The 16958-nt window shown below is 40.8% G+C and overlaps 1 protein-coding gene across 1 annotated transcript; it reads left to right on the top strand.

Moving 5' to 3' along the window:
• Positions 1 to 2169: 2169 nt before the first annotated feature.
• On the top strand, positions 2170 to 11209 carry LOC118783831 (protein C-ets-2-like). Its single transcript, XM_036537789.1, has 10 exons — positions 2170 to 2244; positions 3271 to 3345; positions 5376 to 5481; positions 6287 to 6406; positions 6983 to 7183; positions 7353 to 7418; positions 7981 to 8181; positions 8504 to 8764; positions 9460 to 9578; positions 10135 to 11209. The coding sequence occupies exons 2-10, from the start codon at positions 3283 to 3285 to the stop codon at positions 10348 to 10350; spliced, it is 1353 nt and encodes a 450-aa protein (XP_036393682.1). The 5' UTR covers positions 2170 to 2244; positions 3271 to 3282; the 3' UTR covers positions 10351 to 11209.
• The last annotated feature ends 5749 nt before the right edge of the window (positions 11210 to 16958 follow it).

Genomic DNA, 16958 nt, shown 5'->3' with positions numbered 1-16958 from the left:
TGGTATGTGGAAGCGTTTAACTAATGTTTAGATCAAAATAATAATAATTTAAAAAACAACACCTCCATCCAGACAAGGTAGAGTTCATGCAGAGGACAGTGATCACACACTGCTCACAGAAGTTTGTTTGCTCAGCGGATGGGTTTATCAAGGGTGACTTACACAACTCACATTTTTTAAAAGCGTGATCATTTTATGATCCATGAGGTGAGCAAAGACAGGCCTTCTGCACTGATAGGGCCTCCATGTCTGCAGTCACCACAGACCGTACCGCTATGGGACTCAACATCTCAGCGTCCTCACACAATTTTTTTTTTTTTTTCAGGGAGCACCTAATTTGTTTGCAAGGCTTCTTTGTCTAGGACGACCTCCATTGTTTGCATTTAAATAGCTGGATGTTTATTGACACAATTCAGGTTGGCATTGCCAACACTAAACCTTCACCTTTCTGAATCCAGGTCCTGTTCCATACTACACCACATGGCATGCCACATAGTGCCAAGGGGAAGAAATAAAAGCCAGATATTAATTTCTAAAGGCCTGTGGATGATACAGACATTGTCTGTTGGATAGATACGTACCATATTTACATAATCCGTTTGAAACCATGATCCACATTATTCCTATTATTTCTGTGACTTGGGGATTTTGTCCTTTCAAAATAATTAACAGCATTCCAACATCTACTCACATGTCTAATCAGATATTTGTACTACTTTGCAACTGAGTTGTTCAGTCTTGCAGTTATATGTCTGCCAGTATTACAAGATGTGCATTGCTAGTGGATTTTTGTGGTTGCAAAATTATTTAGAGAGCATGTGCATTTTTTTCAGGTAGTTCACAAATAATCAACTGTCAAATGCAAGAGAGCTGATCTATTTCCACTGTATTTTTAAATCTGAGCCATAACCAATGGGATGTCAAGTAGCAAGTGATCTCAGTCACTCTCTGACATGTAAGGGCTATGGGAAAATACATCATGGGTTTTGCCCTTTGATTTCCTTTGCCTGTGCAGGAAGCATTTTCTGTAATTGTACAATCTCAAGCGCACTGATGTATTTTACAAAATGTTCCTCTATAGATATCACTGTAGGCATCATGTCAGTGATGTAGACACTGTTCCTTTACCTCTGAAATGGTGAGTGCAGAGAAAGTGTTTGCGTCATGTACTATTCTTGGGTTCTATTGTTGAGCGTCAGATCTTACTGATGGTGGTTACCAGCAGCCCTGAGAAACAGTTTTCTGTACGGCACTGTGGGTACTTTCTGGCAAAGTTTCAGCAGTCACCCACAGTTTTCTGTTGCACTAGGTCTAAGACAAATGTCAGGGATGTCATGTTGAATACATGTTTTTATGTAGATAAGACTAAAACTGTAAAATGAAAATATGCCCTACCTGATGACTAGATGACTATCTATTTACCATAACTATATCTGTTTTTTTTTTTTTTTTTTTTGACACTTGATTGCGTTGGATGCCCCCATGTTTTCTCGTGGAAAGAAACGATGTACACGGCATAGGCTATTTGTCTAACTTTTTCCGGGTGCAGACAGATAACTGCTCACACCCTGCCCATGCAAATTCCGGTTATTCGCACTCCGAGTAAATGTTACTCCCGGCAATGGACCATCAAAAGGTGAAAACTTCGCACGTCATGTGTTGTACAATAGCCAAGACAATGCTAAATGGCCAAATGAAAGATTGTTTTGTTGAATACTTGCGGGGTGGAAGGGGCGCGTGGATATTTGGACAATCTGCAGCATGTAGTAAATTCAAAAGGAAAGCAGGTGAGCTATTAGAGCATAATACAGTTCTCTAATAGCGCTCGCTGTTGGCTGTTGTCTGAAAAAGACCCTAGCCAATAACGTTTGTAGTAATACTCACAACCAGCGCATTTCTAGTATATCAGTAATATAGGTTGCCACAGAGCCAAAGAATATTTATAGATTTCGACGAAACTGCTTGCAGTATTGTTGTTACTGACGCACATACCCCGCCCATACGAGCCGTGGCGGCTATGAACGGGGCACACAGATACGTACTTCCTTACTAACATACACAGGTGTTCGCGCGGCGTGGCTCATTTAAGGCAAAGAGCGTTGCTTTTCATCACTCGTCTTCCGATCGTAGACTTGAGTCAAAGCAATATACATAACGGAACGAACTGTCAAAGGAATACAGTCGCTGGACAACGTTTTCCCACGTTTGCAAGGTTAATTCACGAAGATTTTACATCTCGTGCAGGTAGGCATCTACAGTGGTTTTCGCTTGCGCTTTTAAAGCAACTGTGTAATAGGCCCTACTTATTACTAGTATTACTATGTAGTACCAAGAAGTTTATACTCTTCTTTCTTACTACTAGAACTACAAGTCACTTTACTGTATAGAACAGCGGTTGCAATGTAGGCTACTGAATGACAATTACAGGAAATGCATTTAAACGGTAAAGTTTATTTTAAGAAGATTACCGACCAAAACATTTGTTGTCTGCATTGGACTGTTGTTCGAAGTCATCAATTAAGAGTAGTAATCTCAGGAAAAATGTGGCGTTTTTCAGTTGTTGCAATTCATAGTTCCAGGATGATAGCCACCTGCCATAGCCAGGAGACTTCTTTTAGGTTTGTTGCGAAACAGTACTGATATTGTTTTTATCGCACATCACCTAACATGGTGTTGCAGGATTGATTACGATTACTTGAAGGTTATGAGTCATCCGCATGAAACTGTGCTACGGTCACGGACGCACGGTGTGCAATAGCCATTCAGTGGTAAACGTATGGCTACCCACGGTCTGACGAGCGCGCTTGAGTCATCTCTAGGCTACCTGTTATACTAGTGACCAATGGGAGAATTATGCGCGTTTCTGTGGAATGGGTTGATTGATTGAATTACTTAGACAAGAAAAAAACAAATATTTTGAATTTTTTGTCGTGATAAATTTGTAGCCATACGAAAATTGTTCGTTGTCTAGTGCCGCGGGATTAAACCAGCATTTCCCCCCAAATCCCAAAAGGACCAAATCCATAGTACAGTCCCTCCAGATTAAATGTTGCATCTTTGTCGCATTTAACAATTTAAGGGGAGTATCTGTATATTATGTGATATACCTGCATACTGTTTCTACAATTTAGTATTTTACATAGCACTTAAATACATTGACTCAGCTGCGTAAATCTTACATGCTTTACTTTGGAAGTCGTTGCTTTGTAAATCTTTATCTTTATCAATTGTTTAATAAAAGTATCCCACTTTTAATGATCTCTCTAACAGCTCCAAACTGCAATGTGTGACATCGCCCTGGACATAGCGGACCCTCTATCTGCTGGTTACCGCACGCATTTCAAGGTAAGAAAAGCAGGGGTCTGCTCTCAGCCAATACGTAATAGCCTACAAGAGACGCCGTGCTGTCCACAGAGCACGTGTATTTGAATATACAGTTAAAACTAAACATCAGAATACAGAAGCGTTGCTTTACTGATCAACATTCCCTCGTTCCAGCCCAAGTTCCAAAAAAAAAAAAAAAAACACGCGCGTTTTCCCCACGGCCCCTCTAGAGCGTAATTAACTTAATGCACTGAATCATTATGAAGGGCTTTTGTGTTAAAATAGCCTCCAATGCTTTTAACTGCTATAACTGTTTGAGCTCTGCCATTACCTGAGTACAAAAGAAGCAGAAATGCTGTGGTTGAGTCCTTTGTGGAGGCTCTTGTTCCTACAGGCCAATCATCCAATCCAAGGCTCAGAAGTTGGCACTTTAGTGGCCTCAGTGGCTTTTAAGATGATTAAAAATGGTTTTATTATTGGAATTTTCCAGCCCAGCAAAGGTGACATTGAATTTGCTTTCCTCTGGCCTGATCTCAGATGGCAGCGGATGAGGAGGGTATTGAATGTGGCAGTGTAACATGGTTGTAAGGAGTAGGGGTTGTAACTGAAAGGTTGCTGGTTCAGTTCCCCACTGCGGCACTGTTTTACCATTGGGCAAGGTACTTAACCCACAGGCGCCTCTGTAAATATCCAGCTGTATAAATGGATAACATGTAAAAAATTGTAACTTGTGTAAGTCACTCTGGACAAGTGCATCTGCTCAATGACAATAATGTGATGTATGTATTGAATGTATGGTGAGTCTGTAGACTAAGAAATAGGGGAAATTGGAACTGATCATCACATATTTTACTAAACTTGATTTTCAGCCTTTCAGCTATTGTAGCCTTCAAGCTATATATATATATATTCTTCCGCTCTTCCTCCCAGAAGTGTGAAGCGTGTGCTTGTGTGAGCATAGCCTCTTGAGATGTCTGGTTTGGATGAATAGGTTAATATTCATGTGATGAGCGCAGGGATTATGTGGTGCCAGTGTGGTGTTTGAGGTTTATTCCCGTCAGAGAGTGTGTCTGCACCAGCACGCACACACACACACACACACACACACACAGAACAAGAGGAAACACACTCTTCACATGTGGATGTGTCTGATTCCACTGACGGTTAACGCCTTGATACCCCCTCATTTTCTCCCAGCATGGATTATCATAATGCAGCCCCTGTGTAAATGGGTAAATCTTAATCCATGTCGCATGCCTAGTTAATGTTCTAAAATCTTTTTATAGCACTGCTATTTAAATAAACCAAAAAACTAGGGAAAAATGTTAGGGGGAAACAAGTCCTTTTTTTCATTTGAAGAGAACTTACTTATGGGTTACAGCCGCTCTCCCACAGAGCTCCATGCACCACAGCTGCTGGCTAGTGTCCAGACTACCCACAAGCCTTTTGAGAAAAGAGGAACTTTGTCGATGCGGTCACAGCCTGCACCTCCAACTCCTCCGCATACGGGTTGCAAGTTGATGCAACCGCAGGGTATTTGAGCATCAATGATAAGCAGAGAGAGGTTTCGTGTGAAAAATAATGACAGTGTTCCCCGAGAAACTTGCCTTACCGTCATTGTTATTCTTGGTTTACATTGCACAACAGCAGCATGAAGTGGAACTTTTGAGCAAAAGAAATACATTCTCTCTGTGTGATGTGGTTTTCAGAGTAGGTATATTCTAAGGATTACAGTGTGATATTGAATATTCCATGGTTCGCATGCATGCATATTCAGACAGTCAAAGCCCACCTGTTTTTTTTCTTTTTCTCAAACACTGTACAAAAAGTAATGACCTGTTGTATGTGGAGATGTACAGTCACTCCTTACATTTGGGCAGGAAAATTAATAGTATATATGGATTAGCTGATGTTTTGTGCAGGGCACTATTCCTTGACTCTTCTTCATGAGCATGAGAAAAAGTGGAAAATACCTTTCCTTATTTGGGCATGATTTAGTCATTTCCTCTCAATAAGAGTGTTTTTTTTTTCTCGTTATGTTTTCTCCCCAGCGTCAGATGGCCTTTGATATGTTCGATGACACCATGTCCGTGTTCTCAGCAGTCGAAAAGCAATCTTTTCAGGAGGTTCCCTCAGGCCTGGACTCTGTCCCTCCTGGTATGTCCTCTCAAAAGCATCCAGGATCCAACAGTCTCCCACTGAATACCATGCAGCCACATTGACAGGACTGTCCCAGAACGTACTCTAGCAGAATGAGAAATGGAAAAAAAAATCTTCTTGAGAATGTGACACACCAGAGCTGTGGTGGTTTGTGACCATTAGGGAAAAGTGAGGAAGCAGAAAATGACTGAATTAGAGTAAAAAAAAAGGTAAAAAAAAAAAGGTTTTAGAAAGGGCAGACATCCTGTCTACCAGCCCATGGTTGTTTCTAATCCTCTGCCTTGACGGTAAAGAAAATCAAAAATCGCCCACAAGAATGTCCCAGTGACCAACCATGTCAAATGCACTGTACTGCTTGCGGTATCTCTCAAAACTCTGATTGCAAAATGGAGCTCTGACTACATATGTATACAGATTGCTACATTAATAATTTTAAAAAATCACATTGCATTTCAAAAGCTATGTTTGCACTTCTCTGTCATTATTGGTTATTAATGTTATAAGTTAATTGAGAGATCGGCTAACTTGCACTTTTCTGTATTGAATCAGTATAGTAAATTATGTTCAAATCCGTAACAGATGTTGCCAGTTTATAATTTTGCCTCTTGGCTGAACTACAATATGTATTAAGTCTCAGCAGAAATTATGACGTAATGGCTGAGATGTTTGATGTTGAATTTCGAACTACTGTCACACTGTAATATTTTTCCATGCTTACATAGAGAATGAGGCTGAAATCCCTTTTGATGAATGCCCTTAGTTAATCACAGACTGTTCCTCTCCCATCTACCCCCTCCTCTAGACCTGGATCCCAGCATGGTCCCACTGCTGACACCATGCAGTAAGGCAGTGATGAGCCAGGCTTTGAGGGCCAGTTTCAGTGGATTTTCCAAAGTGCAGCGACACTATGGGATTTCCAGCGGTGAGTTGTCTTCTTTTTTTTTCTCTCTCAGAGCTTCATACGTAATCCTGCCCAAAACACATTCCTGTCCTTGCCTGGCCACAAACCCTGTGCACCAGGAATGATCTGGGGTTTGCGCTCACATGAACGAGGCGTTAATAAGGCTTGACAAGGTAAAGTTTTCAGAGAAGTACAGACCCAAAGCAGTTACTGATGCATCTCTCTCTCCCTGTTTTTCTGTCTTCGTCCTTGCTTTGTGACTCCCCTTTTCTTTCCCTGCATAATGTTTTTCTCTGTCTCTGCTCCTCCACCTATTACTTTCTCTTATTCTCTTTCTCTCTCCTGGGTGTCTCTATCTCTCTTTTTCTCTTCCTGTCTCTTTCTCCCTCTCAATTTCTCACTGTCTCCCTCTGTTACACTCTATCTCTCTCTCTGTCTTTCTCTGCCTCTCTCTCTCTCTGCTGCTATTTGTCTTTCTTTCTCTCCATCTCTCTATCTCTCTCTCTCTCTCTCTCTCTCTCTCTCTCTCTCTCTCTCTCTCTCTCCCACTGTTACTCTCTGTCTTTCTCTCCCCCTGCCTCTCTCACACTCTCTCAGATCCCCGCAGATGGAGCAAAGCAGACGTGCTTCAGTGGCTGTGCTGGGCAGCTGAAGAGTTCAGTCTGTCCAGCATCAACCTCCTCCAGTTCGATGTGTGCGGGCAGGAGCTCTGTGACCTTGGGAAAGAGCAGTTCCTGGAGCTGGCCCCTGACTTCGTCGGGGACATCCTGTGGGAGCACCTGGATCAGATGATGAAAGGTGAGGGAGCCATTAGTCTTCTGTTCACATCCTGAATCCCCTAAGGTGAAATCTGTGCATGCAACATGTAATGTATGTAAGTGTACGTTACAATGTAATGTGATGTAATGCAATGTAATGCTACAATGTTGCTTGCACTTAAATCAGTGATATCCCTTACTTCTGACAGATTGCCAAGAGAACCTCAGTGACACTGTACCTTCAGTATCCAGCTGGATAGATAGCTGTCCCAGCGGTAAGTGGCTTTGGCTCAAATTCATTTTCGGCACTTGAATAAACTGCCTGTAACACCAACACTTTTACCCATAGTTGTTGTTCATATTTTTAAGTTTTTTTTTTAATTTCTCTGAACGTGGTTAGAAAGTGTATAAGAACATTGTGATGTGCTGCTATTTGATAAATGGGCCCCAATGTTCTCGTGTGAAATATTTACTTCAAAGTCATTTTGGTGGTGACTGTGGCTCAGGCTGGAATATTATATACACATTTACAAAATATTGATAATGTATAAATAAATGATTTCATTCTAAATATTTGTTATATCTCTGGTAAACATATGAGAATAGCTAAGGATGTGATTGCAGTGATTTGATTGGAAAACCACTGATAGATTATCCAAGCTCCTTTGAAATTAGTTTCATGCAAGTGTTGATACTGTATGTTGTTTTAATTGCAGTATGTTATATTGTTGTTCAGTGGTATTTTAACTTTTCTATTTTTGGAAGTATTGCTGAAACAACCTGAGTCCTAACACCCCTGATACGTTGTTCAGTGTGCATGTACACTTGTCTCTGCAGACACTAGTTTGGATCCTGGCAGCAACGGAAGGAGCTTACTGAGAGAGGAGTTTAAAAGGCATGACCAGACACCTCTCCTCACCGCCTGCCAGGAGTACCAGCTCTTCCCTAAACCTCAGCTTGACACTGTAACTGTTACCTACACCTCCCTCAACCAGGACTGTTCCAGGAACAATCCTGGCAAAGCCCTCCGTACAGCCAGTAAGTGTGATTTAACTTATCTGTGTGTACTCGATACATGGGTTACAGTGAGTTACAGCCAAAATACATTCCAGATGCATGGTGCTCTTATCAGTCACCACCAGCCCAGAATCCAGGCATCTGTGTCTGATTTTGGCCTGGACAGTACCTGTACACTGGCCTTGCTCAATATATCATGGTGGGTTGTTGTAAAGGGGCATATTTGAACAGCAAGCCACCTTAATTTGGAAGCACTGTGGGTGGGTGCACGTGATTCTGTAGTCATCCCTGAATCCGTATCAGCTGTACTCCTGTGATGACGTCGTCCGTCTCCATTTTTCAGGGTCCTCGTATGACCAGAGCTCCTTGGACAGCGAGGACAGTGCCGGGAGCCCGGACTCGTTGCCGCACCCCTGGAGCCAGCCCTCCCAGCCCGACATGCAGCGGGTTCCGTCCCACGACAGCTTTGACGAGGACAGCGGCTCGGGGCCCCTCGGCCTAAGCATCCAGGGCTTATCCTTCAAGGACTATGTGCAGGAGAAGGAGGAGCCCATGGAGCCAGGCCAGGCTGTCATCCCGGCCTCCACACTGGCTGGTTTCACTGGTGAGCAGCCACTTCCCTGGGCATGGTTAGCAGTGTGGGCTAACGGGTAAATGGCTGTGCTTTGGACCCCATGCCTGTGGGTTTGCCAGGCTCTACGTTGAGAAGGGAACTAATGGAAAAATAACAATACACCATACACAAAACAATCACAATGAAAGGAGCTGCTGTGTTGGTTTCATCACTGACATGTATGAACCAATCAAGAACAAACAATATGTATGACTATGTATGAATAACACAATGATTGGTCCAAAACTGAGAGATTAACAGAAGATGATGAAATATAAACCATATAAGTTGTAAATCCTTAAGCATTGTAAATTTCACAGAATAAGGAAATAATCAATGATCATATAATATCTTATTTCCTTCCTGCTGTGTATATACTGTTATGTATTTGTATTATGTATCATTCAAGGTAACAGAGAGAATTAGGAGATACAGGTTTAGAATAGAAATGGCAAATACAAAAATAACCCGACAGCACAAAAGTAGCTACATATCTTAAGGTAACAAATATCTGCAAATACATATCTAATACACATATCTTGCAGCAAAACCAATTAGACATAATATTCATCATCTCCAATGTACAGACAGATATTTTTAATACTGTCTTGGTTGTCTGTGACATCATATTGGGTTCAGCAATTCTGAGGTAGCGACAGAAAGTCTTCCTTTTTTTGCCTGTGCAGGCAGTGGTCAGATCCACCTGTGGCAGTTCCTGCTGGAGCTCCTGACAGACCGAACCTGCCAGTCTTTCATCAGCTGGACGGGAAACGGCTGGGAGTTCAAACTCAGGGATCCTGACGAGGTGAGAAGGCCGAAAATACTCACAGCTCTGCCATGCAGTGAAACAGCGTGATTTACCTGAGAGAGACATGTGGGGCGGCAGTGTAGCATAGTGGTAAGGAGCAGGACTTGTAACTAAAAAGGTTGCAGGTTTGATTCCCTGCTGGGGTATTGCTGCTGTATCCGTGGGCAAGGTACCTAACGCACAATTGCCTCAGTAAATATTCAGCTGTATAAATGGATAATATGTAAAAATTGTAACCTATGTAAATTGCTCTGGATAAGAGCGTCTGCTAAATGACAATAATGTAATGATTTAAGAAGGGACCACAGAATTTAACTGTGGTGTTCAACATCAGAGAGTTCAGATACACTTGATCCTGACACACACAAAAAAAACAATAAATGATAAAATAAAAATGTGATTATTGTGGCCTGGGAACAGTGTGAAGCCAGGAACAGTGCTAATCAAACAAAACCGCACACGACAAATCCATGAACGGCAAGGCTTTCCTTTTCTTGAAGCTATATTTATTGAAGCAGTTGCATTCGATCAACTGTCTCCCTGCTCTGCCCAGGTGGCACGGCGGTGGGGCCGGCGGAAGAACAAGCCGAAGATGAACTACGAGAAGCTGAGCAGGGGCCTGCGGTACTACTACGACAAGAACATCATCCACAAGACCCTGGGCAAGCGCTACGTGTACCGCTTCGTCTGCAACCTCCGCGGCCTGCTGGGCTACTCTGCGGAGGAGCTGCACCTTATGCTGGGGGTCCAGCCTGATAAAGAGGACTGAACCACCTGTTACACTGCAGGGGGGGGGGGGAGGGGGGGATGGAATCCCCCCTAAAGGAAAACTCACTAATGGTTGAGGCCTTTATGAAGGTTTCCGTTTCTGGTCAATTAGTAGGGAGAGATGGACTGAGCTGAATGTTGCTGTATTCCCTGGGCTGCACTGACAAGAGGAACCTTTTTCCTGGCAAGAGGAAACTATATCATTTTAACCAAGAGGGTCGTCCCTCAGTGATTTTTAAAGGGGTAGTGTCTGTTCCCTTTCAATGCATGTTCACTGAAAAGAGCCTGTTTTCTTGTGGGAATACAGGCCCCCATGGGATGATTTTTTCCAGATTCCTCCTGTTGAGATGAGGAAGTGACATGCTGGTGCTGAGAAACGAATTATGAATTATGGCCCTTAAAAGCGATGGAATCCAACAGATTCCTCATTAATGAACAGCTAGAGGACTGCACTATAGTCTGGCTGCATTTTTATTTATATCCTAAGTGATTATTAGTGTATCTGTTATGTTTATGTTTAATCTATTAGCCGTAGTGTAACTGTAACAGGACCTCTGATGGTTCACAGAAAAAGATACTTTTATCAATGAATGTATGTTTCATTGGGAGGTCTGTACTTCTGTTTTTGTGGAAAAAAATCCATTTGACCTGCAAATACAAACTACAGTGCTAGATAAACTTTAGCCCCAATTAATACTGCTGAATCTGTCAGAGACTTGTGTCACCTACAGCTGAAACACTACACTCATCTCATGTTGAATGGAGTTTGCAATTATAACAATGCCTTTAAAGCAATAAGGGTCAATCAAAATGACTTCAGTAAGGGTGCAAACCACCAGTCCACTGAACTCTGTTAGAACTGGAGCAGTCTTTGCAGGTGGACCTGAATGTTGATGATTTATGTTTACAAATGTATTTATATTGCTGTTATAAAATATAATTCCAGTAAACTGTTGTAGTAAAAATAGTTAAATGTTACTATTGATTGTCTTGTCTTTCTCATGATTTATAATTTATTATGTTACCAAATGTCTGTCAGAGCAGCACATGCTGCAGGATTATTGCCTCAGAATGTAGATAACTTTGTATTTTCTTGAACATTGATTATTCTGTTCTTTTACACTTTATTTTTTATGGACTGAATGTAAGTCTATGTAAAAAATTGGTTCACAGAATCCTTATTATCTATTTTGTCATTAGCACACACTCAGACTTGTGGTAGAATAAATTTTAAAAAACTATGTAATAAAGCTTTATTTTATCCTACTAATGGTACGTTTTTTGGCTTTTTGGTTTCATGGTTTCATCATGAAACCATCACTTCCTGCTACCCGCTGGGTTTTACGTGGTCAGCACACAAATACACAGCCCTCTGTTTACTGTTGACAAGGTGAGTGTTGACATACAGACCACAATGCCGCGGTACAAGGGCTGACCAGCAAACACCATCTTTACTTGTTCCACTACGCATTGGATAAAATACACCCATATACCAGGACGGACCAAGGTTATGGTGTTCACATGAAAACAAACTGTTACGGTTTATATGTCAAGTAACATCCACACTGCAGCCAGCATGCCCCCTCCCTCCATCTCCCTGCATGACCCCTATCTAGACCCCATCTAAATTATTCTGCTGACATATGTTAACATAAGTATGTTTTACATAATTGAAATACCTCGTCTTGCTTCACCATTCGCCTGTTTCTATGCCTTTTTTGTATCTGTTGCTATACAAACAAACATGTACTATTCGGAAGGGGAGATGATGGGTGTATATCAAGCACAAATCAGGAATTTTTTCATGTCTCTAGCCCTGCTCCTTACTGCTGTGTAATGGCCTTAACTAGTGGTATAAATAAATAAAGGCAAATTATGTTTGTGTATAATTACTGTGTTTGGATGATGTGTTTGCTTAGAAAAGCCTTCAGTGATGAAATGTATAGTGGTCAGGAAGAAATGTACCAGTGTGTTGGTTGCTTGAAAAATTTGCTGTTTGAAATAAGCATTTTAAAGTAGCCCAAGACCATCCACAACTGGCTTATCTGTGATGGTTATTGGCCATACAATGCAGTGTACACTGAACACAGAGGTAGCCACCCTGATTGCACTGGTGGTTATGTCTGCTGATGTCTTTGGTTTTTTGCTCCTCTTTACAGTGCAGCAGGGCTATGTAATTCAAAAGGTCTGGCAGTAGACAGGACTCAAACAGCTCCGATCTGATCCACTTCTACTGTGGCAGCTTTCTGGCACAGGACTAAATGGGAACTGTGATGATATTTTGCAGTGTCAAGCTGAAGGGTTGGCTGGTTTCCCTGTAACTTATATCTGAGGGACACAACCATAAGAAGTTTTCAAAAAAAAAAAGAAGAAGAAGAAGAATGTGGAAGAGAATGACAGAAAATGTTGCGACATAAACTTGTAAATGTATTGAAGATGCATCTCTTGGAACAGAATCCATGTGCAGTGAAGAGACGTTGGCAAAAACCCAGAACAGATTTCATGGAGCTTCAGCCTTCAGAAGCACACACTGTGTTCTGGGAAACCTCAGGCCTTATGTCATCAGCTGACATGCCCTGACAGATGCATATAGGGAAAAAATTACTTTAAATCAGAATAATCAATTCACTGGAGCTCTTATCTGTTCAGCAGTAAAAGCTTTCATTATGTGAAGGTATAATTATGTCTTTCATGCTGCAACAGCTCTGGACCTCGATAAATGTAATATGATTTCTTTTAAAATGAAATCTTGCACCGTATCTAGATATCACATAACATTTCTTTTTCTGAAGTAACATTACATTCTCTGTTATGCCATAATTTGCAGTCTGTTTTGGAATATCATTTTGGTTATTGCCATATTTAAAAAGATTTGTATGAAGATTTTGTCATGCACAATTGAGAATTTACAAATTAGTGGTCACAGGAGATTGGAGCTTGGTCGTCAAGGTAGGCAGATGCATACACTCAGACAGATATCCTGAAAGCTTCATTTGAAATAAGCCAAGTAATCATCTAACAGAATGTATGAAAGCACTTTTAATCTAAACAATGCACGAAAAAACAAAAATAATGTAATGAACGTTAGTAAAAATAATATAGAACATAGTGTGCAACTTTGATCTACAAGGCTGGCATTGCCATTTGGTCTGAAATGTTCTGTCCTGTCAGGCTGTTGCTCCAAGCTGTGATGTCATAAACAGGCTGTGATGTGTGACCAATGCAAGCTGAGAGGCAAAGAGCACTGTTGGTCTGTTTCTTTTTATTTCTGTTTAACTTCTATGGAAATGAGGTCATAAGACTCTAAAGCTGGTCTCTGTTTCCACTTGTGTAACTGCTTACTGAAAATCTAGTCATAAGCAGGCTATAAAAACCTCAGATGAGCTTGTGAGGAAATTGTAATGATATTATGCTGCTTGAGCACCACTATCTCTATATATGGTAAAATACTGTATTGATATCCAGTATTTGTGTACAGTCAAGCTTAGCTAAACCTTAGTCTGTCTTCCTTTTCCCAAAACCAGCTTCCCAAAACCAGCCCATTTTATGTGTATTTTTGATGTTTTCTTTATTCAATGCATTCTTTGTTCATTTTTTTTCCATGGCATATTCTAGATCAATTGTAGCAATGTTATTAGTGCAATATAAATACATTTTGTTGACTGGCTCAAATTACAAACAATATCATTATTACTTTTTTATTAGGCCCCGCTGTGGTTCTCAGCTGTATCACAGAAACATGAATAAAAGCAAACAATCCATAATAATAACAATGTTAACAGTCAGCCTGTGTTTTATGGTCACTATTGTCTGTAATATGACTGATTGGTCATGTCTTGCTTCTATGGCAACAGATCCCAGATTCTGGGAATACTCCGACACGTCATCACTACCATTTAGTCTACAACTGCATCACCGCCTGGCCTCAGGCCGAAGGACCTATCCTACTGGTGAAACATGCCCTGTAGAATATTCAATGCTCACAATACAGCTAGTTCCATGAATGGTGAAATGTTGATTTTTATAGATGCTGTAGCAATAACCTTTGACATCTGCAATGTAAATCAGAACACAAACAATGTGTTCATGTGATGTACACTGCCATTCAAATGTTTGGACACGCCTACTTATAGAAGGGTTTTTCTTTACTATTTTCCACATTTTAGAATAATAGCAAAGACATCGAAACTATGAAATAACATTTCATAACAATTGAATTATGCAGTGAACAAAAAAAGTGTTAAACAAATCAAAACTATCTTATATCTTATATCTATATCTAGACTATCTTATATCTATATTCTTCAAAGTAGCCAAAAAAAATTTTTTGGAAAGATATTCATACAGGGACATCACCCTCACTGTATTTGTGTAAAAAACACATTTCAAGCATTTAAGCATAAGTCCTTAGATCAAAATTTCTTTGAATGCATGTTTCCCATTATATTAATCAGCTGTGTCCAAACCTTTGACTGGTACTGTATGGTCACGTGAGTGAGTAGGATTAGGATGGGGAATAAGACCAGGGATAAGGTTAATGTGTTTGCTTGCTAATTATTATCATTACATCATAATGACATTGTTTCATTATGATGTAATGAGGAAATGTTCTTAAGTATATATCTATACTTAATCAGTGGAAGCTGGATGGTATTTTAGTGCAATACATTAATTGGACATTTAAGAGTCAAGACTGCTGGTGGGAATCAGAGATCAGGAGAGATGTTTACCCAAACAACCAGACAGTTTTGAACATATTTGCAACTGGTATTCAAACTACACAAAGCATATATGACAACAGCAGAACCAAAACTCAAGGAATCGCGTCACAGGCTACCAAACCCGAAATCTTTCAGATGACCAAAGAGTATAGCTGAAATAGATGGTTATTGCAGGGAAAAATATGCTTCTAGTACAATATTGATGGTGTCTGTAAACCTCAGTAAAAATTTAAAAGCACTGAGTAAGAGAGGCATGACTTTTCTTGAGAATTTATTGGTTGAATAAGTTTCCATGCTTTTTCCATGCTTCCATAAGCATGAACGGAGATCCAATCAGGGAGTGCTGCTCGGTTATTTTAAGATGGATGACATCCAGCTGTTCATAGCATAGAATCTGAGGAACAGGGAAACACTAAGAGGGGGTACAATTTTACCTTATTTTTAATTTTTAGGCTCAAATCACATACCTGAGGGATCAGAACTGTGCCGCCATCATGGGTGTGTCAGCAAGGGGTTACATTTTTTGTCGTCACATTTTGTTATTTAGCAGACGCTCTTATGCAGCGCGACAAAGATTGAGTTCAAAGTGCAGTGAAGTGACACAAACCATACCCTCACAGACTGCAGTGACATCTAATGCATACATACGCAAGTACGGACAGCACAAGTGCAGTACAACGTGGGCTACAGTAAAACTACAACATACCCATGACACAAAAGACACAGAAATTCTTGAATTATGCATGGGTGGGGGAGCCAGGGTGCAGTCTTAAGAAGTGGGTCTGTGATGATAGATAGCCAGAAACACCCCTGTCCTGACCACTTTAGGGAGCTCATTCCACCACATTGGAAACATAACAGACAGAAGACCCAACTTACAGTTACTGGTAGCCAGTGGAGGGAGATCAGACATGGTTTTAGTTGTGGGCTTGAACTCAGAATCAGGAATATGATTTTTTTTAAAAAAGGGGAAATGAAACAATTTTTCATTTCCAGTTAATTCTCTGAAAGAAATGTAATACATGGCCCATTTGCAAAGTTTATCCCATTTTAGAAATGCAGTTTATTTAAAATCCCTACCTGCAGAGAGTGTGTGCAGTTATTTTTCCTGTTCAGATGAGGCCTTTGGATTGCTTAGTTGCCCACACTGAACATTATTTACATGCTGCCAGTAACTAACCATTTAAGGTGTATTCAACAAGCTGATCCAGCCATCCTGAAAGATCTGCTGGCCTCGGTGCTAACAATAACAAAAAAGAAATGTCTACAAGAAATGGTTTAGTAGGTAAAGTTTATTGGTGCTAGGTACCTTGTCATGACAGGTAAAGAAGGCCAAAACCTTTAATACATTTGCACAAAGTTTTGTGGGGAGGCATAACTCAAACAAGCCGGCTTGGTCTGAGGCAAAACAAGCAAGAACATGATCTCTATTCTTCTGAAGGCCGTATCGCACCCTTTCTGTGGAAATCTACACCCCATCTACACCCATCCATGGGTGAGGTACAGTGTATGGGCAGGTATTTTCCCTTGAGATTATTACAAGTCACCACAGCAGTGAATTACAGGGAATCAAAATTCAAATGATTAAGGATGTGAACTGGGAAGTGTTTTGCATCTGTGCCAAGAAAAATCTTCTCTCCTTCATTTTCCTGCTCCCTGCTGTACTCGGAGCCCACTGACATAACACTGTGAATGTGCACAGAACACTTTTATTTCATCTAAATTCATTTTCCTTTCTCCTGCTTGGGTCACCCATGCAGTGGGCTGGATCTGAAAATCAGGGGATTTTCCCCTTTTCTGGCCCCGGTAGCTCTTATCTGATTGGATGACGCAAATTCGTCCATTTTCAGAATATTTGTCTGATGGTGTGAGCCGCTGTGGTCAGTAA

Source organism: Megalops cyprinoides, chromosome 9 (genome assembly GCF_013368585.1).
Source record: "Megalops cyprinoides isolate fMegCyp1 chromosome 9, fMegCyp1.pri, whole genome shotgun sequence".
In the NCBI taxonomy this organism is placed as follows: domain Eukaryota; kingdom Metazoa; phylum Chordata; class Actinopteri; order Elopiformes; family Megalopidae; genus Megalops; species Megalops cyprinoides.
Note: the sequence above shows the minus strand (reverse complement) of the source record. Positions and strands in the feature narration are given on the sequence as shown.

What these genes read in the sequence shown, in the direction of transcription:
- LOC118783831 (XM_036537789.1), top strand. Translation starts at nt 3,283, where the DNA reads ATGTGTGACATCGCCCTGGACATAGCGGACCCTCTATCTGCTGGTTAC. An exon ending in CCTGGACTCTGTCCCTCCTG is followed by an intron (nt 5,482 to 6,286) that starts GTATGTCCTCTC and finishes CCCCTCCTCTAG; the next exon opens with ACCTGGATCCCAGCATGGTC. An exon ending in CCTGGATCAGATGATGAAAG is followed by an intron (nt 7,184 to 7,352) that starts GTGAGGGAGCCA and finishes TACTTCTGACAG; the next exon opens with ATTGCCAAGAGAACCTCAGT.